The sequence below is a fragment of the Oncorhynchus kisutch genome, unplaced genomic scaffold, assembly GCF_002021735.2.
Source record: "Oncorhynchus kisutch isolate 150728-3 unplaced genomic scaffold, Okis_V2 scaffold1183, whole genome shotgun sequence".
In the NCBI taxonomy this organism is placed as follows: Eukaryota; Metazoa; Chordata; class Actinopteri; order Salmoniformes; family Salmonidae; genus Oncorhynchus; species Oncorhynchus kisutch.
In genome coordinates, this window is record NW_022263128.1 from 35,804 (window position 1) to 55,978 (window position 20,175).

General features: G+C 47.4%; 1 protein-coding gene across 1 annotated transcript; it reads left to right on the top strand.

The window, feature by feature from the left end:
- Positions 1-2,439: 2,439 nt before the first annotated feature.
- LOC109884203 (uncharacterized) lies at positions 2,440-19,973 on the top strand. The gene is made up of 11 exons (XM_031817896.1): positions 2,440-2,975; positions 3,816-3,859; positions 4,174-4,239; positions 5,305-5,371; positions 5,571-6,198; positions 6,360-6,738; positions 12,311-13,067; positions 15,701-16,040; positions 16,582-16,823; positions 16,994-17,173; positions 17,981-19,973. Exons 1-11 carry the CDS (start codon positions 2,907-2,909, stop codon positions 18,227-18,229), a joined length of 3,021 nt encoding a protein of 1,006 aa, XP_031673756.1. The 5' UTR covers positions 2,440-2,906; the 3' UTR covers positions 18,230-19,973.
- The last annotated feature ends 202 nt before the right edge of the window (positions 19,974-20,175 follow it).

Sequence of the window (20,175 nt, forward strand, 5' to 3'; positions counted from 1 at the left end):
CATCATTGTCAGTGATCAGGCCTACCACCGTCGCAAACTAAATGATGGTGTTGGAGTTGTGAGCGGCCAAGCAGTCGTGGGTGATCAAGGCATACAGGAGGGGGCTAAGGGGACCCCGTGTTGAGGGTTAGCGTGGCGGATGTGTTGTTGCCTACCCTCACCACCTGGGGGGGGAGGTTAGGAAGTCCAGGATCCAGTTGCAGTGGGAGCTGTTTACACCCAGCATCCTTAGCTTAGTGATGAGCTTGGATGGCACTATGGTGTTGAACGCTGAGCTGTAGTCAATGAACCTCATTCTCACAGAGGTGTTCCTTTTGTACAGATGTGAAAGGGCAGTGTGGAGTGCATTAGAGATTGCATCATCTGTGGAACTGTTGAGACGGTATGCGATTTGGAGTGGATCCAGGGTGTCTGGGATGATAGTGTTGATGTGAGCCATGACCAGCCTTTCAAAGCATTTCATGGCTACAGATGTGAGTGCTACCGGGCGATAGTAATTTAGACAGGTTACAAGGACTATGGTGGTCTGCTTGAAACAAGTAGGTATTACAGACTGGGTCGTGGAGAAGTTGAAACTGTCAGTGAAGACACTTGCCAACTGGTCAGTGCATGCTCTGAGAACGTGTCCTGGTAATCCATCTTGCCCTGCAGCCTTGTGAATGTTAACTTGTTTAAAGATCTTACTCACATGAGCTACGGAGAGTGTGATCACATATTCTTCCGGAACAGCTGGTTCTCTCATGCACTCTCATGCATGGTTTAGTGTTGTTTGTCTCGAAGTGAGCATAGAAGGTATTTCTGGTAGACTTGCGTCACTGGACAGCTCGTGGCTTGGTTTCCCTTTGTAATCCATGATAGTTTGCAATTTCTGCCACATCCGACGAGCATCAGAGCCAGTGTAGTAGAATTTGGTCTTGGTCCTGTATTGACGCTTTTCCTGTTTGATGGTTCGTCAAAGGATGTAGTGGGATTTCTTATAAGCGTCCAAATTAGTGTCCTGCTCCTTGAAAGTGGCAGCTCTAGCCTTTAGCTCAGAGCAAATGTTGCCTGTAATCCAATGATTCTGGCCATCAGATGAATGCTGCAACATAGTCCAGTCTGTGCTAGTGAAAACTCTTGGTAAATTGTATGGTCTACAGCTTATCATGAGGTATTCTAACTCTCACTCCATCTAAGGCTAGGACACACTGCCAGGGTTGAGCTGAGGATGAGAGAGTAATGGCCAACTTGATCTATTTTGACAGTTCAAATAGTAGGGAAGGCTCTCCTGTGAGAAAAGTTGACTTGATCAGATTGCACATCTTTTTTTAAACAACAACTCTTTCCTCCAAACGCAACTCATCTGCACATGATCCACTTTCCAGTGACAGAAATGTAATAGAAACAATACAATAGAATACAATAGAATAAACACAATAACATTGAATTTAATAGAATACAATAGAATACAATCAAATATCATAGAATACAATAGAATACACTACAATACAATAATATAGAATACAATCAAATATCATAGAATACAATACAATACAATAGAATACACTACAATACAATAATATAGAATACAATCAAATAGAATAGGTCTTCTGCATGACCTTGCTGCTATGCTGATCCTTCCAGACACACTGTTTCTAAATGTATACACACTGAACAAAAATATAAACGTAGCATGCAACAATTTCAAAGATTTTGCTGAGTTACAGTTCATATAAGGAAATCAATTAATTGAATTGAATGAATTAGGCCCTAATCTATGGATTTCACATGACTGGTTAGGGGCACAGCCTTGGTCGGCCTGGGAGGGTATCGGCCCACCTACTTGGGAGCTAGGCCCACCTACTGGAGAGCCAGGCCCAGCCAATCAGAATGAGTCTTTCCCACAAAAGGGCTTTATTACAGACATAAATACTCCTCAGCACCCCTCCCCCTCAGATGATCCCACAGGTGAAGAAGCCTGATGGGGAAGACCTGGGCTGGTGTGGTTACACCTTGTCCCCAGCACAAGGTACATCTGTGTAATGATCATGCTGTTTAATCATCTTCTTGATATGCCACACCTGTCAGGTGGATGGATAATCTTGATATATGCTAAAATGCTCACTATAACAGGGATGTTAACAAATTTGTGCACAACATTTGAAAGAAATATGCTTTTTTGTGTGTATGGAACATTTCTGGGATCTTTTATTTCAGCTCGTGAAATATGGGACACTTTACATGTTACGTTTTATATTTTTGTTCAGTATAGTTTAACCTCCTCTCTCTCTCTCTGTCATTAGCAAAATAACCAACTATAACAGAGTGCTCCACTGCTCCTAAATTACTGGTAGCAGCCCGCCATTTCCTTTTTCTTCTGTAACAAAAGGTCGTTAAAACACAAAGAGATTATTTGTGTCCAAGACTCCTCCTTGTCCCTGCCGGTTTGTGCTGTCTTGCCAACTCCTATGGTCACTGTCACGCTAAACAATGACCATAGAAGTCGGCAAGGCAGCACAATAACAGTTTTGGGAACAGGCTCATTCACTACCATTTGAAATCAGGAAAGGCAAAATGCACAGTACAAAAGTGCACTTAATATGTTAAGGTTAGCAGGTTGTATGACTTGGTGGCTGTGCCAGCTAGTGACCACTCTGCAGAGCTGCCTCCAGAACAAGACTCAGGACAAATAACGCTCTCCTTCCTGCCCTTTCTGCATCTTGTAGAGGCCTCCTATGTTGCCAGGACAACCAGAAGGGGCTGACCCCGTCCACGTGACTCCTCTCTTCTCCTGCCTCCGGGTGTAGTGTGTGTTGTCTGCTGCCACTGTGACAGATTTGGGGGAAAGAGAAAGTGGTCTGCTCTGGTCTTGCCACCAGACAGTGGAGTTGGTCGTCTGGACCGAGAGAGCAGTCGGGCGTTGAGAGATGGAGCTCTCTGCGGTCGGGGAACGCGTTTTCGCCGCGGAAGCCATTCTGAAACGCCGCATTCGCAAGGTGAGCATGCCGCCGTTTTTTTTGTCGCTGCAGAAGAGCAGACGTGGGCGAGGGTCTCCGCGGCGTGCTTCGAGGGCGAGAACCGAGGATCTGTTTTTTAATGACAACGGGGAGGCCTTGTTGTAGCTAGTAGCAAGCGGATGCTTCTCTAGCAAGCCGTTTTAGCTAGCCGAGAAGCTAGCAAGTGTGCTGTGCTGATGGTTTGCAGTGAATCGTCGTAAAAAAATAGCTAACGTTACACAAACGAGTCGGCGTGTAAAGACAACGTAACCTTTAGCTAATTAGCAATGCCAATTAAAATAAAGGCCGATTTTGCGTCAAATGCAAATCTATGCTTTGTCTTTGACTTTTTACCCAGACAGCTAGTCTAGAAATATATGATTGCACCCCACATACCATAAACTAGCTCGCCAAACCATACATTAAAGTCGACGGTGTGTCATTATTAACTTTAGCTACATAGCAGCTAAATCAGTTATTCCCTCTCTAGCTTGAGTGAATGTTTTGTCCAGATGCCAGTGGAACTAATCTGCTAGCCAGCCTGTCTGTGTCTGCTTGATGGTAGTGTTTTGTAGCAGCTTTTCCCTCTAAAACTACAAAACAAGACAGGCATACCAGCCCAACGTGTTAGTCAGAACTGAGTCAGTTTATATTACTCAATGTATTGAGTTACGTATTATTTAGAGTAATACGTTACTGTTAATATGTATCTTAGTGATCATGAATAGCTAGATAATAAGAAGCCATTTTTTGCTCTTTACACTAGCTATAAAATGGCTGAATACAGTATTGAACACTCTTGGGCTTTTTCCTCATTCCTCTGTACCTTTCTCTCTTCAGTCTCGCCTAGAATACCTAGTGAAATGGAAAGGATGGGCACTGAAGTAAGTGATTGCGTTTCTAACTAAAATAAAAAAATCAGAATTGTGAGTTTTTGCATACCAGCAATCACCTTGTCTGAAGAGACATGTTGTGTTTTATCGTACATCTATCCTAGTAGCTACATCTTTCATAGACTTATAAGTCTCCAATTTATACTGTAACCAGAAAATGTTAGCCTGAAATCCTGACCTGTTTTGTGCTAACATTCCACTCCTTGTACTCTGTGTCAAACATGGAGTGGAATGTCAGCACAAACATACTGTTACCCAGGTTATGTAAATGTAGAAATAAAACCATTGTGCCACCTCTGCTTTAGACACAGTACCTGGGAACCAGAAGAGAATATCCTGGATGACAGACTGATCGCAGGATTTGAACAGAAGTGAGTGGAACAGTTAACAGTATTTCAATTCTTACACATCATTCAATTCCTTTAAGAGAAGTGATGTTTATGACACAGTAAGAACATTTGAGAAATTGTCAAAGGGTAACACAATTCTCTCTCCTGTTCTCTCTCATCCCAACATCAGTTTTCCTGTTCTCCCTCATTTTCCCAGCTCCCCCCTCTCTCTCTCTCTGTTGTGCTCTCTCTCTCTCTCTCTCTCTCTCTCTCTCTGTTGCGCTCTCTCTCTCTCTCTCTGTTGCGCTCTCTCTCTCTCTCTCTCTTTCTGTTGCTCCCTCTGTTGCTCTCTCTCTCTCTCTCTCTCTCTCTCTCTCTCTCTCTCTCTCTCTCTCCTTGCTCCCTCTATTGTGCTCTCTCTCCCTCTCTTTCACTCCGTCTATATATAAAGGTCTTATATCTGTGCAAGTCCTCTCTTTGTCTCTTCCTGCCAAACACACTTCAAAGCACTCTGCTGCTTACAGGGGGATCATGGAACTAAAATGATCCAGTGTGTGTGTCTCTCTCTCTCTCTCTCTCTCTGTTCAGTCTTAGTCAAACAAACGTCAAACTGTTATTCTTTAATTTTTTCTTAATTCAGATCCCTATGAGCTGACGCCATAGCAACCAACCGCTAGCTAGTCGTCCTGGGGACCGCTGTTCTGCTTTCACACACCCAGTCTGTCTCATATTGCACCCTATTGCCGATGTAGTGCACTACTTTTGACCTGAGCTCATAGAGATTTGGTTAACAGTAGTGCCCTACGTAGGGAATATGGTGCGATTTTTGGGACGCCACACCCGGGTCTTTTGATGATCCCTGTCTAACTGGAAGTTGGGATGTATGAGAAACAGGATGTTACATTAATAAACGTCTCCCTCATTTGGCTTAGAACTGTATCAGTCGAGGCCTAGATGTTATTACTTCAATAATTGGCTCAATCCCAATTCAACCCATCCCAGCCTATTGTATCCAGGCAGGCTAGGGTCGTATTTCAATGTATTTCACTGTTGTGACGTTGACTTTATTGGGTGATTCATTGTAATCCCTTTGTTTTTTCCCCTCAGAGAGCGTGAGAGAGAACTCCACGGACCAAAGAAGCGGGGACCCAAACCCAAAAACCTTCCTGCCAAGGTATTGTTTTGGATGTTCTTGTGTGCCACTATCTCAACCACACCACAATTAGGACTAGCTGATATATTACCTGTCCCAATGAGAATGTAAGAGCAAGACAAAACCTTTCCTGCTGGAAGTTATGATGATGATATTCTCCTTTTTGAGTTTACGACTCACTTTACTTTCATCTCTCACCTTCTCTCTCCTCCCTTCTCAGGCACGTGGAGCCCAGAAGAGGGAGACCTCCACCCCTCGAGCTCCTCGCTCCACTTCTTCCTCTTCTCCTCGAGCCCCTCCATCCTCCTTCCCCTCCGCCTCTCCAGCACCCACCCCTAAACTCAACTCCCTGGCAGCGACACACAAGCTGAAGAAAGACATTCGCCGCTGCACTAGTATGTCCCGCGCCCCTTACCTCGCCCCGACCCCCTGGCCTCTCCCGGATCCTTCTCCGGCTCCAGTGGGTTCCCCTCGCGGCCCCCCCGTCTCCCCCTTCTCAGAGACCGTCCGCATCCTCAATCGTCGCGTCAAACCACGCGAGGTCAAACGGGGTCGCATCATCCTAAACCTCAAGGTCATCGACAAACCAGGAAGTGGAGGCGGGGGAAGGGGCGGCGGGGGTAACCGGAGGGCGCCATCCGGCTCCATGTCCCTCCAAGGGGGTCGTCAGAACATCCCCTCCCGAAATAGGATCATAGGGAAGAGGAGTGGAGAGGCTCCGTACCGGCCATTCCAGCCCATGCTGGGGTTCCCCATGTACGGGAAGCCGTTTGGTCTCCAGTGTGGCGGCCCCGGACCTCTACACCTTCCACACTCAGCTACAGGCTCCAGCACAGGGACCCTCAGGGGCTAGGGACACCCAGCCACCCCCCTCTCCCTCCAGCTCCAGTGGATCCACCACACCCGCCCAGAACCATCCTACCCCTCCTGGACCCGCCACTGGGGCCTGTGGGTCGGCTCCCAACTTGAGCACCCAGGCTTCGGCCTCCTCTGCCCAGTCTACCCCTAGCCACCCCCCCGGAGCTCCAGAAGAACCAGAACGCCGAACAAGGACCAAACCCCCTCCTCCCCTCCCTCTCCTTTGCTTCCGGATCCTCCTCTTCCTCCTTTGATGAAGAGGAGGATGATGCTGATGCTCTGGACCTTTCCGCACCTCAGGAGGGGAAGAGGAAGCTTCGCCGTCGGCGCCGGCAGAAACGCCAGCCGCCCTCTGTCAGTACCGCTTCCCCTCCTCACCCCGCTGCCGCCAGCTCCTGCCCCTTGACCTCCAACCCTCAGAGGGTCCCCGCCGAGGGCGACCCCGACTGGCACCCAGAGAAGGTGGCGAGCAGCGCCAACGTGGTCGTGACCGACGTCACCACCAACCTCCTCACCGTCACTATCAAAGAGTTCCCCTCCCCCTCATCCCGCCCCTCCTCCCCCCAACCAATACACCCAGAAAATACCACCTCCTCACCCCAACTGAAGAACCCCCCACAACCCAAGCCATAGGAAGAGATCAAAGAAGTGGAGATGAATGAATTAGCCTGGCTCCCTGATGTGCTTGTGCTTTCTTGGCCAACTCCTGTGGTCATTGTCTGGGACCAGGCTAGGGAGTAATGCTGTATTAACACAGAAGGTTAAAAAAAACTTCCAATAATAATGAAATTCAGGCCATTTGAATATTGAAGAAGAGCGTTATTTTTTTGAACAGAACTATAAAAAGCTAAGAGCAGGGCGTGCAATACACATCTATAATAATGCTGATTGTCCATCTTTATGCAGCATGATTTCTCTTCTGAGGATCAATAAAGTTTATTCAATTCATGTCCACTCTCGCAACCATGACTGTTTGGAGGCTGGTAACAGATACCGTCAGTCATAATAACGTTCAAATCAATTCAATCTTTATTGTAGGGAAATTCATACAACCGATAAGTGTTTGTTATTTGTTCATATTTATACCCATTTTCTCCATTGGAAGTCCAACTCTTTTAAGGTTTAAATGAGGTGATGAAATGATGTTGCACTTGCTTTGTTGGGCTTCGGCAATACTGCATTTCTACATTGAGATATTTAGCAACACACTTGACTCCATTGTTGACAACAACCGTATTCTGTATCATTTCCGTATCCAATATCCACATGTGAATTACAAGCCCTTCTTTCCCCCCTCTCTCTCTCTCGAATGCACAGGCCGATATAAGTATATATTTATATGCACAACGTTAATTCAGCTGCAAAAAGAATAGAAATAAGCGAGGAAAGCATAGAAAGTTAAGTTATTGCTTTTCTTATTGCCATGTTCCAACGCCTGCCTTTAACTCGCTGTCGCCTTCAAGATTCCAGAATGTCCAGTCCAGTATTCCTGGAACCTCAGTCAAGACTCTAAAACGGACTCTCTAATTATTTAAAGCTGTGGACTGCATGGAGTGGGGTGTCATGACGATGTAGTATGTAACCTATCCACCGTGAACACTTCTGTACCTACCAGATATCCTCTGTGGAATAACCTGTAGTCCAAACCTCTCAATGGCCTTCTGACCCAGTTTGTGTTGACGTTCTGATATCCTGGTCCCAGATCTGACCATCTTCTGGTGCTGCCCCTGTTTCTATAGGGGCCCCCCCCCCTCTCTCTCTCTCTGTCTGTCTGGTGTATTTGTACAATATTATTACAATATTTAAAAGCATGTGTTGCCCTTATAGCTGCTCAGTTCCAACTCCACTGCATCTGGTCCGTATACTGTATTAGATCGATGGTTGATTGTCGTCTAGTCTTTGATACTGTGATAATAATAATAATACACATCCTACCACAAACACATCTTCATTCAGCTGTTAATGGATAAAAACAGATTCTCTTTACTGTCATTGGCTAAACCAGTAGATTCTGTTGACTCATTGGTTAAGCCAGTAGAAGGAGTGTTCATGTACTTCTTGGTGGTAATTTAACAGTTGATATAAATAGGTAGCACAACTTGACATAGTGGCCTACATTTATACCAAGCAGGGCTCTAGATTTCTTTGTTTAAAATTTGTTTGTTTTTCCATTTGTCAATTTTTGGATGTAATTTCAAGAGCCATGTCATTGGCACTTTAATGTAATGACAAGAAGCCAACCTGAAGAATCAAATATGAAATGTTTGTCCATGTAAACTGTTTTATGGGGGGGGGGTTCATTTCGAGGGCTTTTGCTTATGTACCTCATTATATATGTTTGAATGAAGCGTAATGTGTAATATGCTTGACCTTTTTTAATAATTACCTTTGATTGTTATTGTTTTGATTCATGTCCAATATGGGTTTGATAAGAATGGAAAACCCCAGATTTTTAATGAATTATAAATGTGTATCAAGACTGCAGTTTGTGTCTCGTAATATTGGTAATATGAATGATGTACATTGAATTGTTGTTAATGGTAATAATGATGATAATGACGAGGATAATGTCGATGGTAACGTTGTGATAATGTAGCTGAAGCATGTTTTGCGAGCCCCTATTGTACAGGTAAGGTGAGCGTGGTCATGTTGACATTCGTTTGTTGTTGCTTTCTGTATATGTTCTGTTGTGCGAGGCTTTTAATAAACACCTCCAAGACCGTTCCTTTTGTCGTTCATCTCTTCAGTTCTTTACAGAGGAGTTCTCTGACCTCTTTTTATATGCTGATTCTGGTGAGTTTATCGCTTTTAAGATTCAATCTGGAATCTTGGCTTTCAACTGAAGGAGAAGGTTGTATTTGATTCTCTATGGCTGGTTTCCAGGGCCCGGATCAAGCCTAGTCCTAGACTTCGAGTAGTAGGTCTGGGGAAACTGGCCTGAGCTCAGACCACTGTTTGTAGTTCCCTGATGGTCCACATGGTGGCACTGTTAACATAGGTCACATGGGCAGGATTTTTGCTCTTAGCCTGCACTCTCAAAAGGTTTGAAGAGATGAAGGTTGGGGCGCTGGTTGTGCTTCCAGGGCTTTGGTGGCCTTCAGGGGTTAGCCACGGAACACAGAAGTTGAGAGAATATCTGTGGACACACTATTGTGAGAAAAGATAGCCCCTTCTCTTCCCATTGTCCTTCCCACAACCTGTTTTAAGTACCTAGGTGTGGTGAAGAAGACGCAACAAACCCTGACAAACTTTTACAGATTGCACAATTGACAGGATCCTGTTGGGCTGTATCACAGCCTGGTATGGCAACTGCACGGCCCTCTCCAGAGGATGGTGCGGTCTGCACAACGCATCACCTGGGGCAAACTACCTGCCCTCCATGATACCTACAGCACCCAATGTCACAGGAAGGCCAAAAAGATCAAGGACAACAACCACCCGAGCCACTGCCTGTTCACCCTGCTATCATCCAGAAAGCGAGGTCAGTACCGGCACATCAAAGCTGGGACCGAAAGACTGAAAAACAGCTTTCATCTCAAGGTCATCAGACTGCTAAACAGAAATCACTAACTCAGAGAGGCTGCTGCCTACATTGAGACTCAATCAAGGGCCACTTTAATAAATGGATCACCAGTCACTTTATACAATACCACTCAAAATAATGCCACTTTAATAATGTTTACATATCTTATGTATCACATGTATATACTATCATTTTATACCATCATTAGCATCCATGTCCTCAACTCTCTACCACCTTCTCCCATCCAGCCCAGCCCATACTCTGACAGGCCACCCATGGTCCCCCCTCCTCTCCCAACCCCAGCCAGCCCAGCCCATACTCTGGCAGGCCACCCATGGTCCCCCCTCCTCTCCCAACCCCAGCCAGCCCAGCCCATACTCTGGCAGGCCACCCATGGTCCCCCCTCCTCTCCCAACCCCATCCAGCCCAGCCCATACTCTGGCAGGCCACCCATGGTCCCCCCTCCTCTCCCAACCCCATCCAGCCCAGCCCATACTCTGACAGGCCACCCATGGTCCCCCCTCCTCTCCCAACCCCATCCAGCCCAGCCCATACTCTGACAGGCCACCCATGGTCCCCTCTCCTCTCCCAACCCCAGACAGCCCTCCTCTGGATGGCCTCAATCCTCTCTAGTTTGGTCTCCCTGTTCTTCCTCCATTCTCTCCCAGAACCAGCCCATCCTCCCTTCTCCTCACCCTCTCTCCTCTCCCCATCTCTGGCTGGCCTCCCATTGCGGTTTAGGGACTGGACAGATGGGACTTCCTAGTGTGATGGCTGTCACTCCAGGACATCTACAGCACCTGGTGTCACAGGAAGAAGATGAAGATCATCAAGGACCTCAGCCACCCACGTCATGGCCTGTTCACCCCGCTACCATCTAGAACCCGGAAACAGTTCAGGTGCATCAAAGCTGGGACTGAGAGACAGAAGCTATTTTTCAGTCTCCAGGCCTTCAGACTGTTAAATAGTCACCACTAGCCGGCCTCAGTACTCTGTCCTGAACCTTAGAGACTGCTGCCCTATGTACATAGTCATTGAACACTCGTCACTTTAATCATGTTTACATACTGTTTTACCCACTTCGTATGTATATAATGTATTCTAGTCAAGGCTTATCCTAACTACTGCGGTACACCTTTTCTACTCATAAAATGTCCATACTGTCTATGCCCACCATCATATACATACACAGAGTAGACAAAACATTATGAACACCTGCTCTTTCCATGACAGACTGACCAGGTGAATCCAGATGAAAGCTATGATCCCTTATTGATGTCACTTGTTAAATCCACTTCAATCAGTGTAGATGAAGGGGAGGAGACGTGTTAAAGAAGGATTTTTAAGCCTTGAGACATGGACTGTGTGTGTGTGCCATTCAGAGGGTGAACGGACAAGACAGAATATTTAAGTGCCTTTGAACAGCTGTGGTATTAGGTGCCAGGCGCACTGGCTTGTGCCAAGAACTGCAACACTGCTGGGGTTTTCATGCTCAACAGTGTCCTGTGTGTATCGAGAATGGTCCATCACCCAAAGGACATCCAGCCAACTTGACACAACTATAGGAAGCATTGGTGACAACTTGGGCCAGCATCCCTGCGGAACGCTTTCGACACGTAGAGTCCATGCCCCGACAGAGTGAGGCTGTTCTGAGTGCGGGGATTTGACTGTATTGTTTTGTGTTGTTAGATATTACTACACAGCTGGAGCTAAAAACATAACAATTTCGCTGCACCTGCGATAAAATCTGCAAAATATGTACGCGACCAATAACGTTTAATTTGATTTGATTTACTAGAGTATATTGTCCAGGCAGACTAGACTAGACTCGTGCTGTGCGTGGGGGATATCGTATCGAAGTGTAGGTTTATGTTCCGGTCTGGTAATAGAGGATGTATGCCTCATACACACTTCTGCTGTGAGCGCGCACATACACGCACACACAATCCATAAACGGGTGTAGTATTTTGGCCTCTCTCTCTCTCTCGTTCTCTCCCTCTCTCTCTCTCTCTCTCTCTCTCTCTCACACACACACACACACACGCCTCTATCGTATTAGATGGTGTTTATAATGTTATTTTCCTCTTCACCTCCAATGACGCATCCCACACATACACACCCTCCACTCCCTCGTCTGTCTCCCCGCCTACTCTGTCACGGTTCCCATAGTAACTACGGACGGAGGACAGGAGCGGAGCTTAGCAACACCGAGAGAGGGAGACGGTCTTTCGATTTAGGCCTGCTGACAGAACAATCGGTATTTCTACATTTAGAGAAAAACGCAACAAACGCGTCTGTCAACCGCTGTCGTTTGTTTTCTGCGCGTTGGGAGTTTTTTTTTAGGGGTGGCGTATTATAATATAGGCCTAGGTTATTCGTTTTATTTAAGCATATAAAAAGCAGGTAGATTAATCAACTGATAGACTATCGAGGAGCGGATTATGAAATCGCACGAGTGATGTTGGCTATAGCATTTTCATAGCCTAATGTAATCTAGATTGTGAGAGGGAAAACTGACCTTATTTTTCAGTAGAATCTATCTTGCCAACTGAATTTGATCTCTGATTTGTAGGCTAATCTATCGATCGCTTTAGCCCATCTCGCCGCGCTGCCGCTATGAAGTTCGTTGTAGTCTTGGTCGGTGCTGGTTCCGTGGTCTTCCTCGGCGCGGTCATCTGCATCATCGCCAGTGTTTACCCGCGGAAAGCTGCCGCGCCCCAGGACCTGTCCGACAACGCGACTCTGTCTGCTGAGCCCTTGTTTTCCCTGGGCTCGGTGGCTCACGCCGGTCCATTGGGCGCTCTCCATGGTTCTGAATCCTACGAGGGCGGCGGAGGAGGCGGCTTGGGGCTGGGGGGTCCCTCCACTCTCAACGAGCTCAGCCCCGGGGAGGTGACCGGTGGTGGTGGAGGGGCGCCGAAACAGTTCAGTTTCAGCCGGCTCATCTGCACTCCGATTCCCGTCGGAGAATGCAATGCCAAGAGCATGAAGCAGCAGGCGGACGACCCTTCACTCTATGTGGGTGAAGACTGGAGCTACCTCCGGACCACCGCGGACGACCTCCGGCAGACGGTGGTGCAGCAGAACGGCCAGATACTCATAGATCAGCGGACCATCCGTGAGCTGACGGGGAAACTATCGGAGTGCGAGACCGGCCTGGAGGACGGGAGTCCCGGGCACTCCGAGAGGAGCCTGGGGGCCTGGGCGGGCAACCGCCGACTCATGGCCGGGGATGATGTGAGCTCATCGGCCGCTGTGCAGCTGCAGACCGCTAGAGCCGTGGAGGAGCTAGAGAGGGCCATTCTCAACCTGAAAGACCGCATCGAAAAACTGGAGGTGGGTTGGGTGAATATTGAGTATAGCTTACCCTATAGCCCAAAGCCACAGACTGTAGTCATATACAGTCTCGATATAAACTAGCTATGAGCAAACATATGAATAAGCTACTTTTGTAAAAAGTTTAAACAGTAGAGATAATGCGCCTCGGGAGAGCGTATAACACACGTTAGCGCCTCGAGGGGCGCTTTTGATAGGTTTAACCTATATGTCCCAGTGTGTTTTATAATGTGTTGATCATCTCCAGTCAGTCACTGAGCGAGGCCTATAGGCTACTACGGTTAGCATATGTATTATCTATATGATCATGGGAGATTTATGCAATATGACTATATGGTTACTGATTGCTTGCCCCCAAACAGAGTGAATCTTTCAGTAGATAATCCAAAATAATGAAAAGCATGTCGCCACCAATTGTTAGCAATATCCAACACCGACAGAAAGACAGACAGACATGTTGCACAACCCAACGTCTCAACCTTATGCAACAAATAGGCTACAATATCAGCGCGGAAACAGAGGCGTCCCAATTCTAGAACCCCCACATGGCGCGCCCGTGATGCATGGGGGCGAGGCATCGGCTATATCACGTGATAACGAGGTAAATGACCATGGGTCCAGTATTCCTAACGGTTAGAATATCCTAATGACATCAATTATTTGATTGACTTCAGGACCTCTAACTCACCCCGACCCTCCCTCCTCCCTCCCTCCTGACTTGATAGACATCAGGATCCCTGACTCCCTCCCTCCTCCACTTCTCCTCCACATCCATCCATTCATCCATCCATCCATCCATCCAACTCACAGTCTCTCTCATCAGCATCATTACATGCACCCGCTCCCTCAGTGCAAGGGGATATAGTTTCTTGCTGTCTCTCCCCCCTCACCACGCAGCTCTTACATCCACATCCGTCCACATCAATAAAATATGAAGGGATGCTGGATGAAGAGAGGAGAGTCCTTGAGACTTAAGCCATACTGTGCGTGTGTGTGTGTGTGTGTGTGTGTGTGTGTGTGTGTGTGTGTGCGTGTGTGTATGTGTGTATACACCTGTGTTTTTGCTGTAGCTTGCTGTCTTAACGGTATTGAGTGTGTGCGTGTCGGAGAGAGAGAGAGAGAGAGAGAGGAAGATAGAGAGGGAGAAAGTGAGAGAGAGAGAAAGGACAGAGTAAATGAGAGAGGATGAGAGAGAGAGAGAGAGAGCTAGGGAGGGTGAGGAAGATAGCGAGGGAGAGAGAGAGAGAGAGAGATGAGAGAGAGAGAGAGAGGGGAAGAGAAATGAGAGAGAGAGATGGAAAGAGGGAGAGTCAGTCTGATGTAAGAAAGGCTATTTTATTGCTTGAGACACTTAACATTTCCCAGTTCATTCTAACATACTGCACAGTCCAGGAACAGTGAGTGTGAATGTAGTCTATAGCTGTCCAGGCATTCAATCTCTCCTCATGACAATTCTCTCTCTCTCTCTCTCTCTCTCTCTCTCTCTCTCTCTCTCCCTCTCTTGCTCTCTCTGCCTCCCATCTTCTCTTTCAGTCTGTCTGTCTGCGTGTATGTCTGTGTGCATGTCTGTCTCTTGTTGCTCTCTCTTGTCGCAACCCTCTCACTTTACTCGTACTTAGTTGCTCTCTCTCTCTCTCATACTCTTTCTCTCTCACTTTCTCTCATACTCTGTCTCTCTTTCTCCATCCTTCCTCTTTCACATACACCTACTCATTTCTCTCTTCCTTCCTCTCTACTCACCTCCACTCTCTCTCTCTCTTTCTCTCTCCCTTCCTCTCTATTCACCTCCTCTCTCTCTCTCCACTTTAACCCTCTCTATCTGCCTGCCTGTCTTCGTTGTTTTCTTAAAGATGCAGTAAGTCATGTCAGAAGCTAGCATATTAATTATTTACCAACAACAACTGAACAGTCCAATAAAACTACACCACATAGTGGTCTAACAACAATATCTAGACTCTAGCAAGTAAGTTTAGTGGGTCAGAGTGCAATATTTATTTAGTTTCAAAGCACAAACATTTGTTAGCACATTTCTCAATCTGGCTTTAACTATGGAGGGAGCCATCCTGCCCCGCTAATTGCAAGGGGGTTGCCTAGCAACACAAACCTCTGAGAGAGTCAAAGTCTGCATTGCATATGACACATTCCCATGATTTGTAAATCTGTACCTCACTAAATAACTAGATACAGAGCATTCGGGAAATATGCAGACCCCTTCACTTTTTCCACATTTTGTTATGTTACAGCCTTATTCTAAATGGATGAAATAGTTTTTTCCCTTCATCAATCTAAACACAATACAAAAACTGAAATATTACATTTACATACATTAAGAATTCAGAATATTTACTCAGTACTTTGTTGATGCACCTCTCGCTCGCTCTATCTCACTCTCTGTGTCTCTCTCTCTTTGTCTTTCTCTCTGTCTTTCTCTCTCTCGTTCTCTCTCTCTTTCTCTCTGTCTGTCTGTCTCTCTCTGTCTCTCCCTCTCTATCTCTGTATCTCTCTCTCTGTCTCTCTGTCTCTCTCTCTGTCTCTCCCTCCTTGCACTATCACTCACTCCTCCACAACCTCCTCTTTTCTTTCTCTCCCTCCATACTAACCCCTTCCTCTTCTCTTTCTCTCTCCTCTCACAGTTGGAGATCGGCCCTGCTGCCCTGAACCTCTCCGTTGAGACTCCATCCCCCAGCGCCGGTGTGGGCGTCAGCAGTGGCATCGCTACTAAAGTTCAAGGGTCACCATCATCAGCATCAACGACAGGAGGCGGTAGTGTCTCCTCGGGGGGGCGAAAGGCCCCTGGGGGCCCTGGCAGAGGAGGCGGAGGCCCCTGGAAGGACCTGGAAGGAGAGCTGGAGAGGAAGATTGAAATGCTGGAGAAAGAGCGGAAGGCGCTGAGGAAGGAGACACAGACACATCACAAACAGATAGACCAAGGGATTGATACTCTACACCACCGCATTGCAGAGCTGGAACAGAGTGAGTGGAACAGAAAGGGGGAGGAGGGAGGAGGGGTACTATAGGGAACTAAAAGAAGGTCAAATATGTTGAGCCCAGATTTGCTGGAAAGCAAAGTAGATAAGAAGGACAAAACGGTAACTTCTTATTTTACTACAACTACTACTACTATCTGTTTCCCAGGGCCAAATGTAAACCATCTCTCCCTCCCTCTCTCCTTCAGTCTGACAGAGGACAACTACCCTGATGTCCTCTCCTTCCCCATGAGGACCAAGTACATGTAACAACCATCTCTCCCCCTTCCTTCTCCATCTCTCTCCCCTCCTTCTCCATCTCTCTCCCCTCCTTCTCCATCTCTCTCCCCTCCTTCTCCATCTCTCTCCCCTCATTCTCCATCTCTCTCCCCTCCTTCTCCATCTCTCTCCCCTCCTTCTCCATCTCTCTCCCCTCCTCCATCTCTCTCCCCTCCTTCTCATCTCTCTCCCCTCCTTCTCCATCTCTCTCCCCTGATTCTCCATCTCTCTCTCCTCCTTCTCCATCTCTCCCTCCCTCTCTCCTTCAGGTCTGACAGAGTACAACTATCCAGACGGCTATGTCCTCTCCTTCCCCGTGAGGACCAGATACATGTACGGCCTGGTGCGGAGAGAAATGCCTGAGATGTATGCCTTCACCGCCTGCGTCTGGCTCAAGGTGAAAGAGGGGGGTATCGGCACCCCCTTCTCCTACTCCGTCCCGGGACAACCCAACGAGCTGGTGCTGCTGCAGGGGATACACAACCCTGTAGAGCTTCTTATCAACGACAAGGTAGGAGTGTGTGTGTGTGTCATTATCATATTCATTACTGAAACATATCAGTTATCTCCTCCTATTGTTCATACTTGTATAGTTTTATGAATAACATTGATTGGTCGAATGATTGCTTGATTGATCGACTGATTGGTGATTGAGCTAAATGTCCCTCCCCTCACTTCTAGGTAGCTCAGCTGCCCCTGTCCCTTGCCCAGGGTGTGTGGGAGCACATATGTTTGAGCTGGACCCTCAGAGACGGGGTATGGAAGGCCTACCAGGGGGGGAAGCTGAAGGGGCGCGGAGAGGGGCTGGCCGCATGGCACCCCATCAAGCCAGGAGGAGTGCTCATTCTGGGGCAGGAGCAGGTGGGTGAGAGGGATGGAGGTCTTGAGGGGTGAAGAGTTAGAGGGATGGAGGTCTGGTGGAGAGTTTGAGGTCTGGAGGGGTGGAGAGTTAGAGGGATGGAGGTCTGGTGGAGAGTTAGAGGGATGGAGGTCTGGTGGAGAGTTGGAGAGTTAGAGGGATGGAGTGATGGTTGGTGGAGTGTTAGAGGGATGGAGGTCTGGTGGAGAGTTAGAGGGATGGAGTGATGGAGGGGTGGAGAGTTAGAGGGATGGAGGTCTGGTGGAGAGTTGGAGAGTTAGAGGGATGGAGTGATGGAGGGGTGGAGAGTTAGAGGGATGGAGGTCTGGTGGAGAGTTGGAGAGTTGGAGTGATGGTTGGTGGAGTGTTAGAGGGAGGGTGTGATGGAGGGGTGGAGAGTTAGTGGGATGGAGTGATGGGTGGTGGAAGGATGGAGGGGTGGAGGGATGAGAGATTGAGGGGGGTGGCTTATCCTGTGGCAAGAGGAAGTGAGAAGGGTGGGGTAGAGGTGGAGGGTGGAGGAATGGAGAGATAGATGGGGTGTAGGGATAGAGGGATAGAAGGGTAATAAGAAACCTTGAGAGGAACCAGACTTTTCTGTCAGGCTGGCTGGCTGGCTGGCTGGCTGGCTGGGTGGGTGGCTGGCTGGCTGGGTGACTGGCTGGGTGGGTGACTGGCTGGCTGGCTGGCTGGCTGGCTGGGTGGCTGGCTGGCTGGGTGGGTGGGTGGATGAGTTGTATTGTAATCCCTGATCGCTCTCTTTCTCTTTCACTCTCTATCATCTCTATCATATTATATTTCCTTTCTAGGACACGCTGGGCGGTCGTTTCGACGCCTCCCAGGCCCTGGTTGGGGAGCTCTCCCAGTTCAACCTGTGGGACAGGGTCCTGAAGCCTGCTGAGGTATCCGCTCTGGCTGCCTGTTCCTTGGGCACACTGGGCAATGTGGCCCCCTGGACAGACCAGGACGTGGAGGTCTACGGAGGGGCCACCAAGGAGGCTGTGGACCCCTGCAACCAGCCACCCCGGGCCAGCCCCAGCTCTAGCCCTAAACAGTGAGGGGTTAGATGGGTTGGTAGAGGGGTCTCTTGGTTGTTATAAAGGGTAGCCGCTCAGTGAGGCCAGAGGGGTAGTTGGTTTGTTGATGCTCCTCATAAGAGGGGGGTTTAAGGTGTTTTCCTGGGGCAGGGGTTGTGTGATGGGAAACTGGGGTAGAGATGGAGAGTCAGTTGAGTTGTTTTAAAGAGGCATTGCTATTTCCAAGAGAGGGTGGGTGTGCTTGAGGAAGCCTTTCGGAGGGTCTGGGATCAGGGGGCGTAGAGATTAGTTGAGTAGGAGTGTTGTTATCTGGGTGTTGTTCACCCACTGAAGGTGTTAACGTCAACAGCGCTACAGCTGTTGAGAACAACACCCAGACTAGCTTTAGCTCCGCGGCCATGTGGGAAGATGTTAAGGGAAAGGTGCTGCTTTTTTTTCACCCCTCTGATTTGTGTTTTAGAGAGTTGAGGGGAGGGGGTTCTCAGCCCCCCAGGGAAGAGCTACATACACCACGCCTCATCTCATCTCATCACGTGTTCTGAAGCTTGTGCTTCTAACTTTGGAATAGGGATTTTCTTCTGCTTTTGGAGATGTTGCTCCTCAACTGTGTTTGTGATCAACAACGGCTCGGTAAAAGTCAGCGTCTGGACTGCTTTTTCTACTGCGCATTTTGTTGATTTTCTTTGCAGCAATGTTTTTTTTCGGTCTTCTTTCTATGTATGTCTGTTATGTGCTTTCAGATCAACCTGTTGCGACTCACAAAACCGCTCACAAAGATGCAATTGTAACGGCCCAGCACAACGTATTGCCAGAGAGATAGCTGTTGCGAGTCACATGGATCATGTAAATTAAGACGTCAATTGATTTCTTAGATTCATAACATCCATCTGGTTGACTTAAAGAGGCAGTCTGTTGAGTGATTCATATCATCCATCTGGTTGACTTAAAGAGGCAGTCTGTTGAGTGATTCATATCATCCATCTGGTTGACTTAAAGAGGCAGTCTGTTGAGTGATTCATAACATCCATCTGGTTGACTTAAAGAGGCAGTCTGTTGAGTGATTCATAACATCCATTGTGGCAGGATCGCTTTGTTGTTGTTTGAACTGCAGATTGGCCCTTTACAGTGATTTGTGACCTGTCTCAATGGTTTTTAAATGTAAAGCTGATGGAATGGAATGTATATCTGTATGCATGAGAAAAGCTTTTTCAAAATTAGAGGTCAGAGGTCAGATTTCTAAATAGTCCAGCAACAACACAAAACCGTACAACAATATTAACTATTGAATGGTGCGCTTCACCCCACAAAGGCCTAAATGAATACGCACCTCAAAGAATGTGTATTTAGCTTGATCTTACCTTCACAGAATTGCTTAATAAGTGGGTACAGAAGGGACATTGGGACACTGATGTTGAGTTGGGGGGTGTAGTGAAGAAAAGTGTACCCGGATTATTGGGTGTCCTTCCCCCCACTTCACCATCGACATATGGTTGTAAAGTGCCTGTCTGGGTGTTACACGCCCAATGCAAATGTCAAATGTATTTTATTCTCTCTCTCTCTCTCTCTCTCTCTCTCTCTCTCTCTCTCTCTCTCTCTCTCTCATTCTCTCTCTCTCTCCTGCTATTGGTTATGATGTTATTGTAACCAGCTGTGATGTCAGTAAGTGTTGTGCTTGTTCATCTTGTGCACCTCCATGGATCTTCTATGATATTGTGACAATATGTGGATGAATAAAATAAAATGGTTATGATGTCGTAAGGAGGTACGTTTTGGCTCGCTGTGTGTGTATGGTCAAATCCTGTGTGTGTGTGTCGTGACTGGTCCTCCACCCACACAGAAGGAACTGTGGAGTTGAACTGTGCTGCTCTCTGATCTAGTATCATCTCTCCCACACTAACTGTTATGTATCTGTCTCTCTCCCTTAAAGGGATACTGTTATGTATCTGTCTCGTTCTCTTAAAGGGATT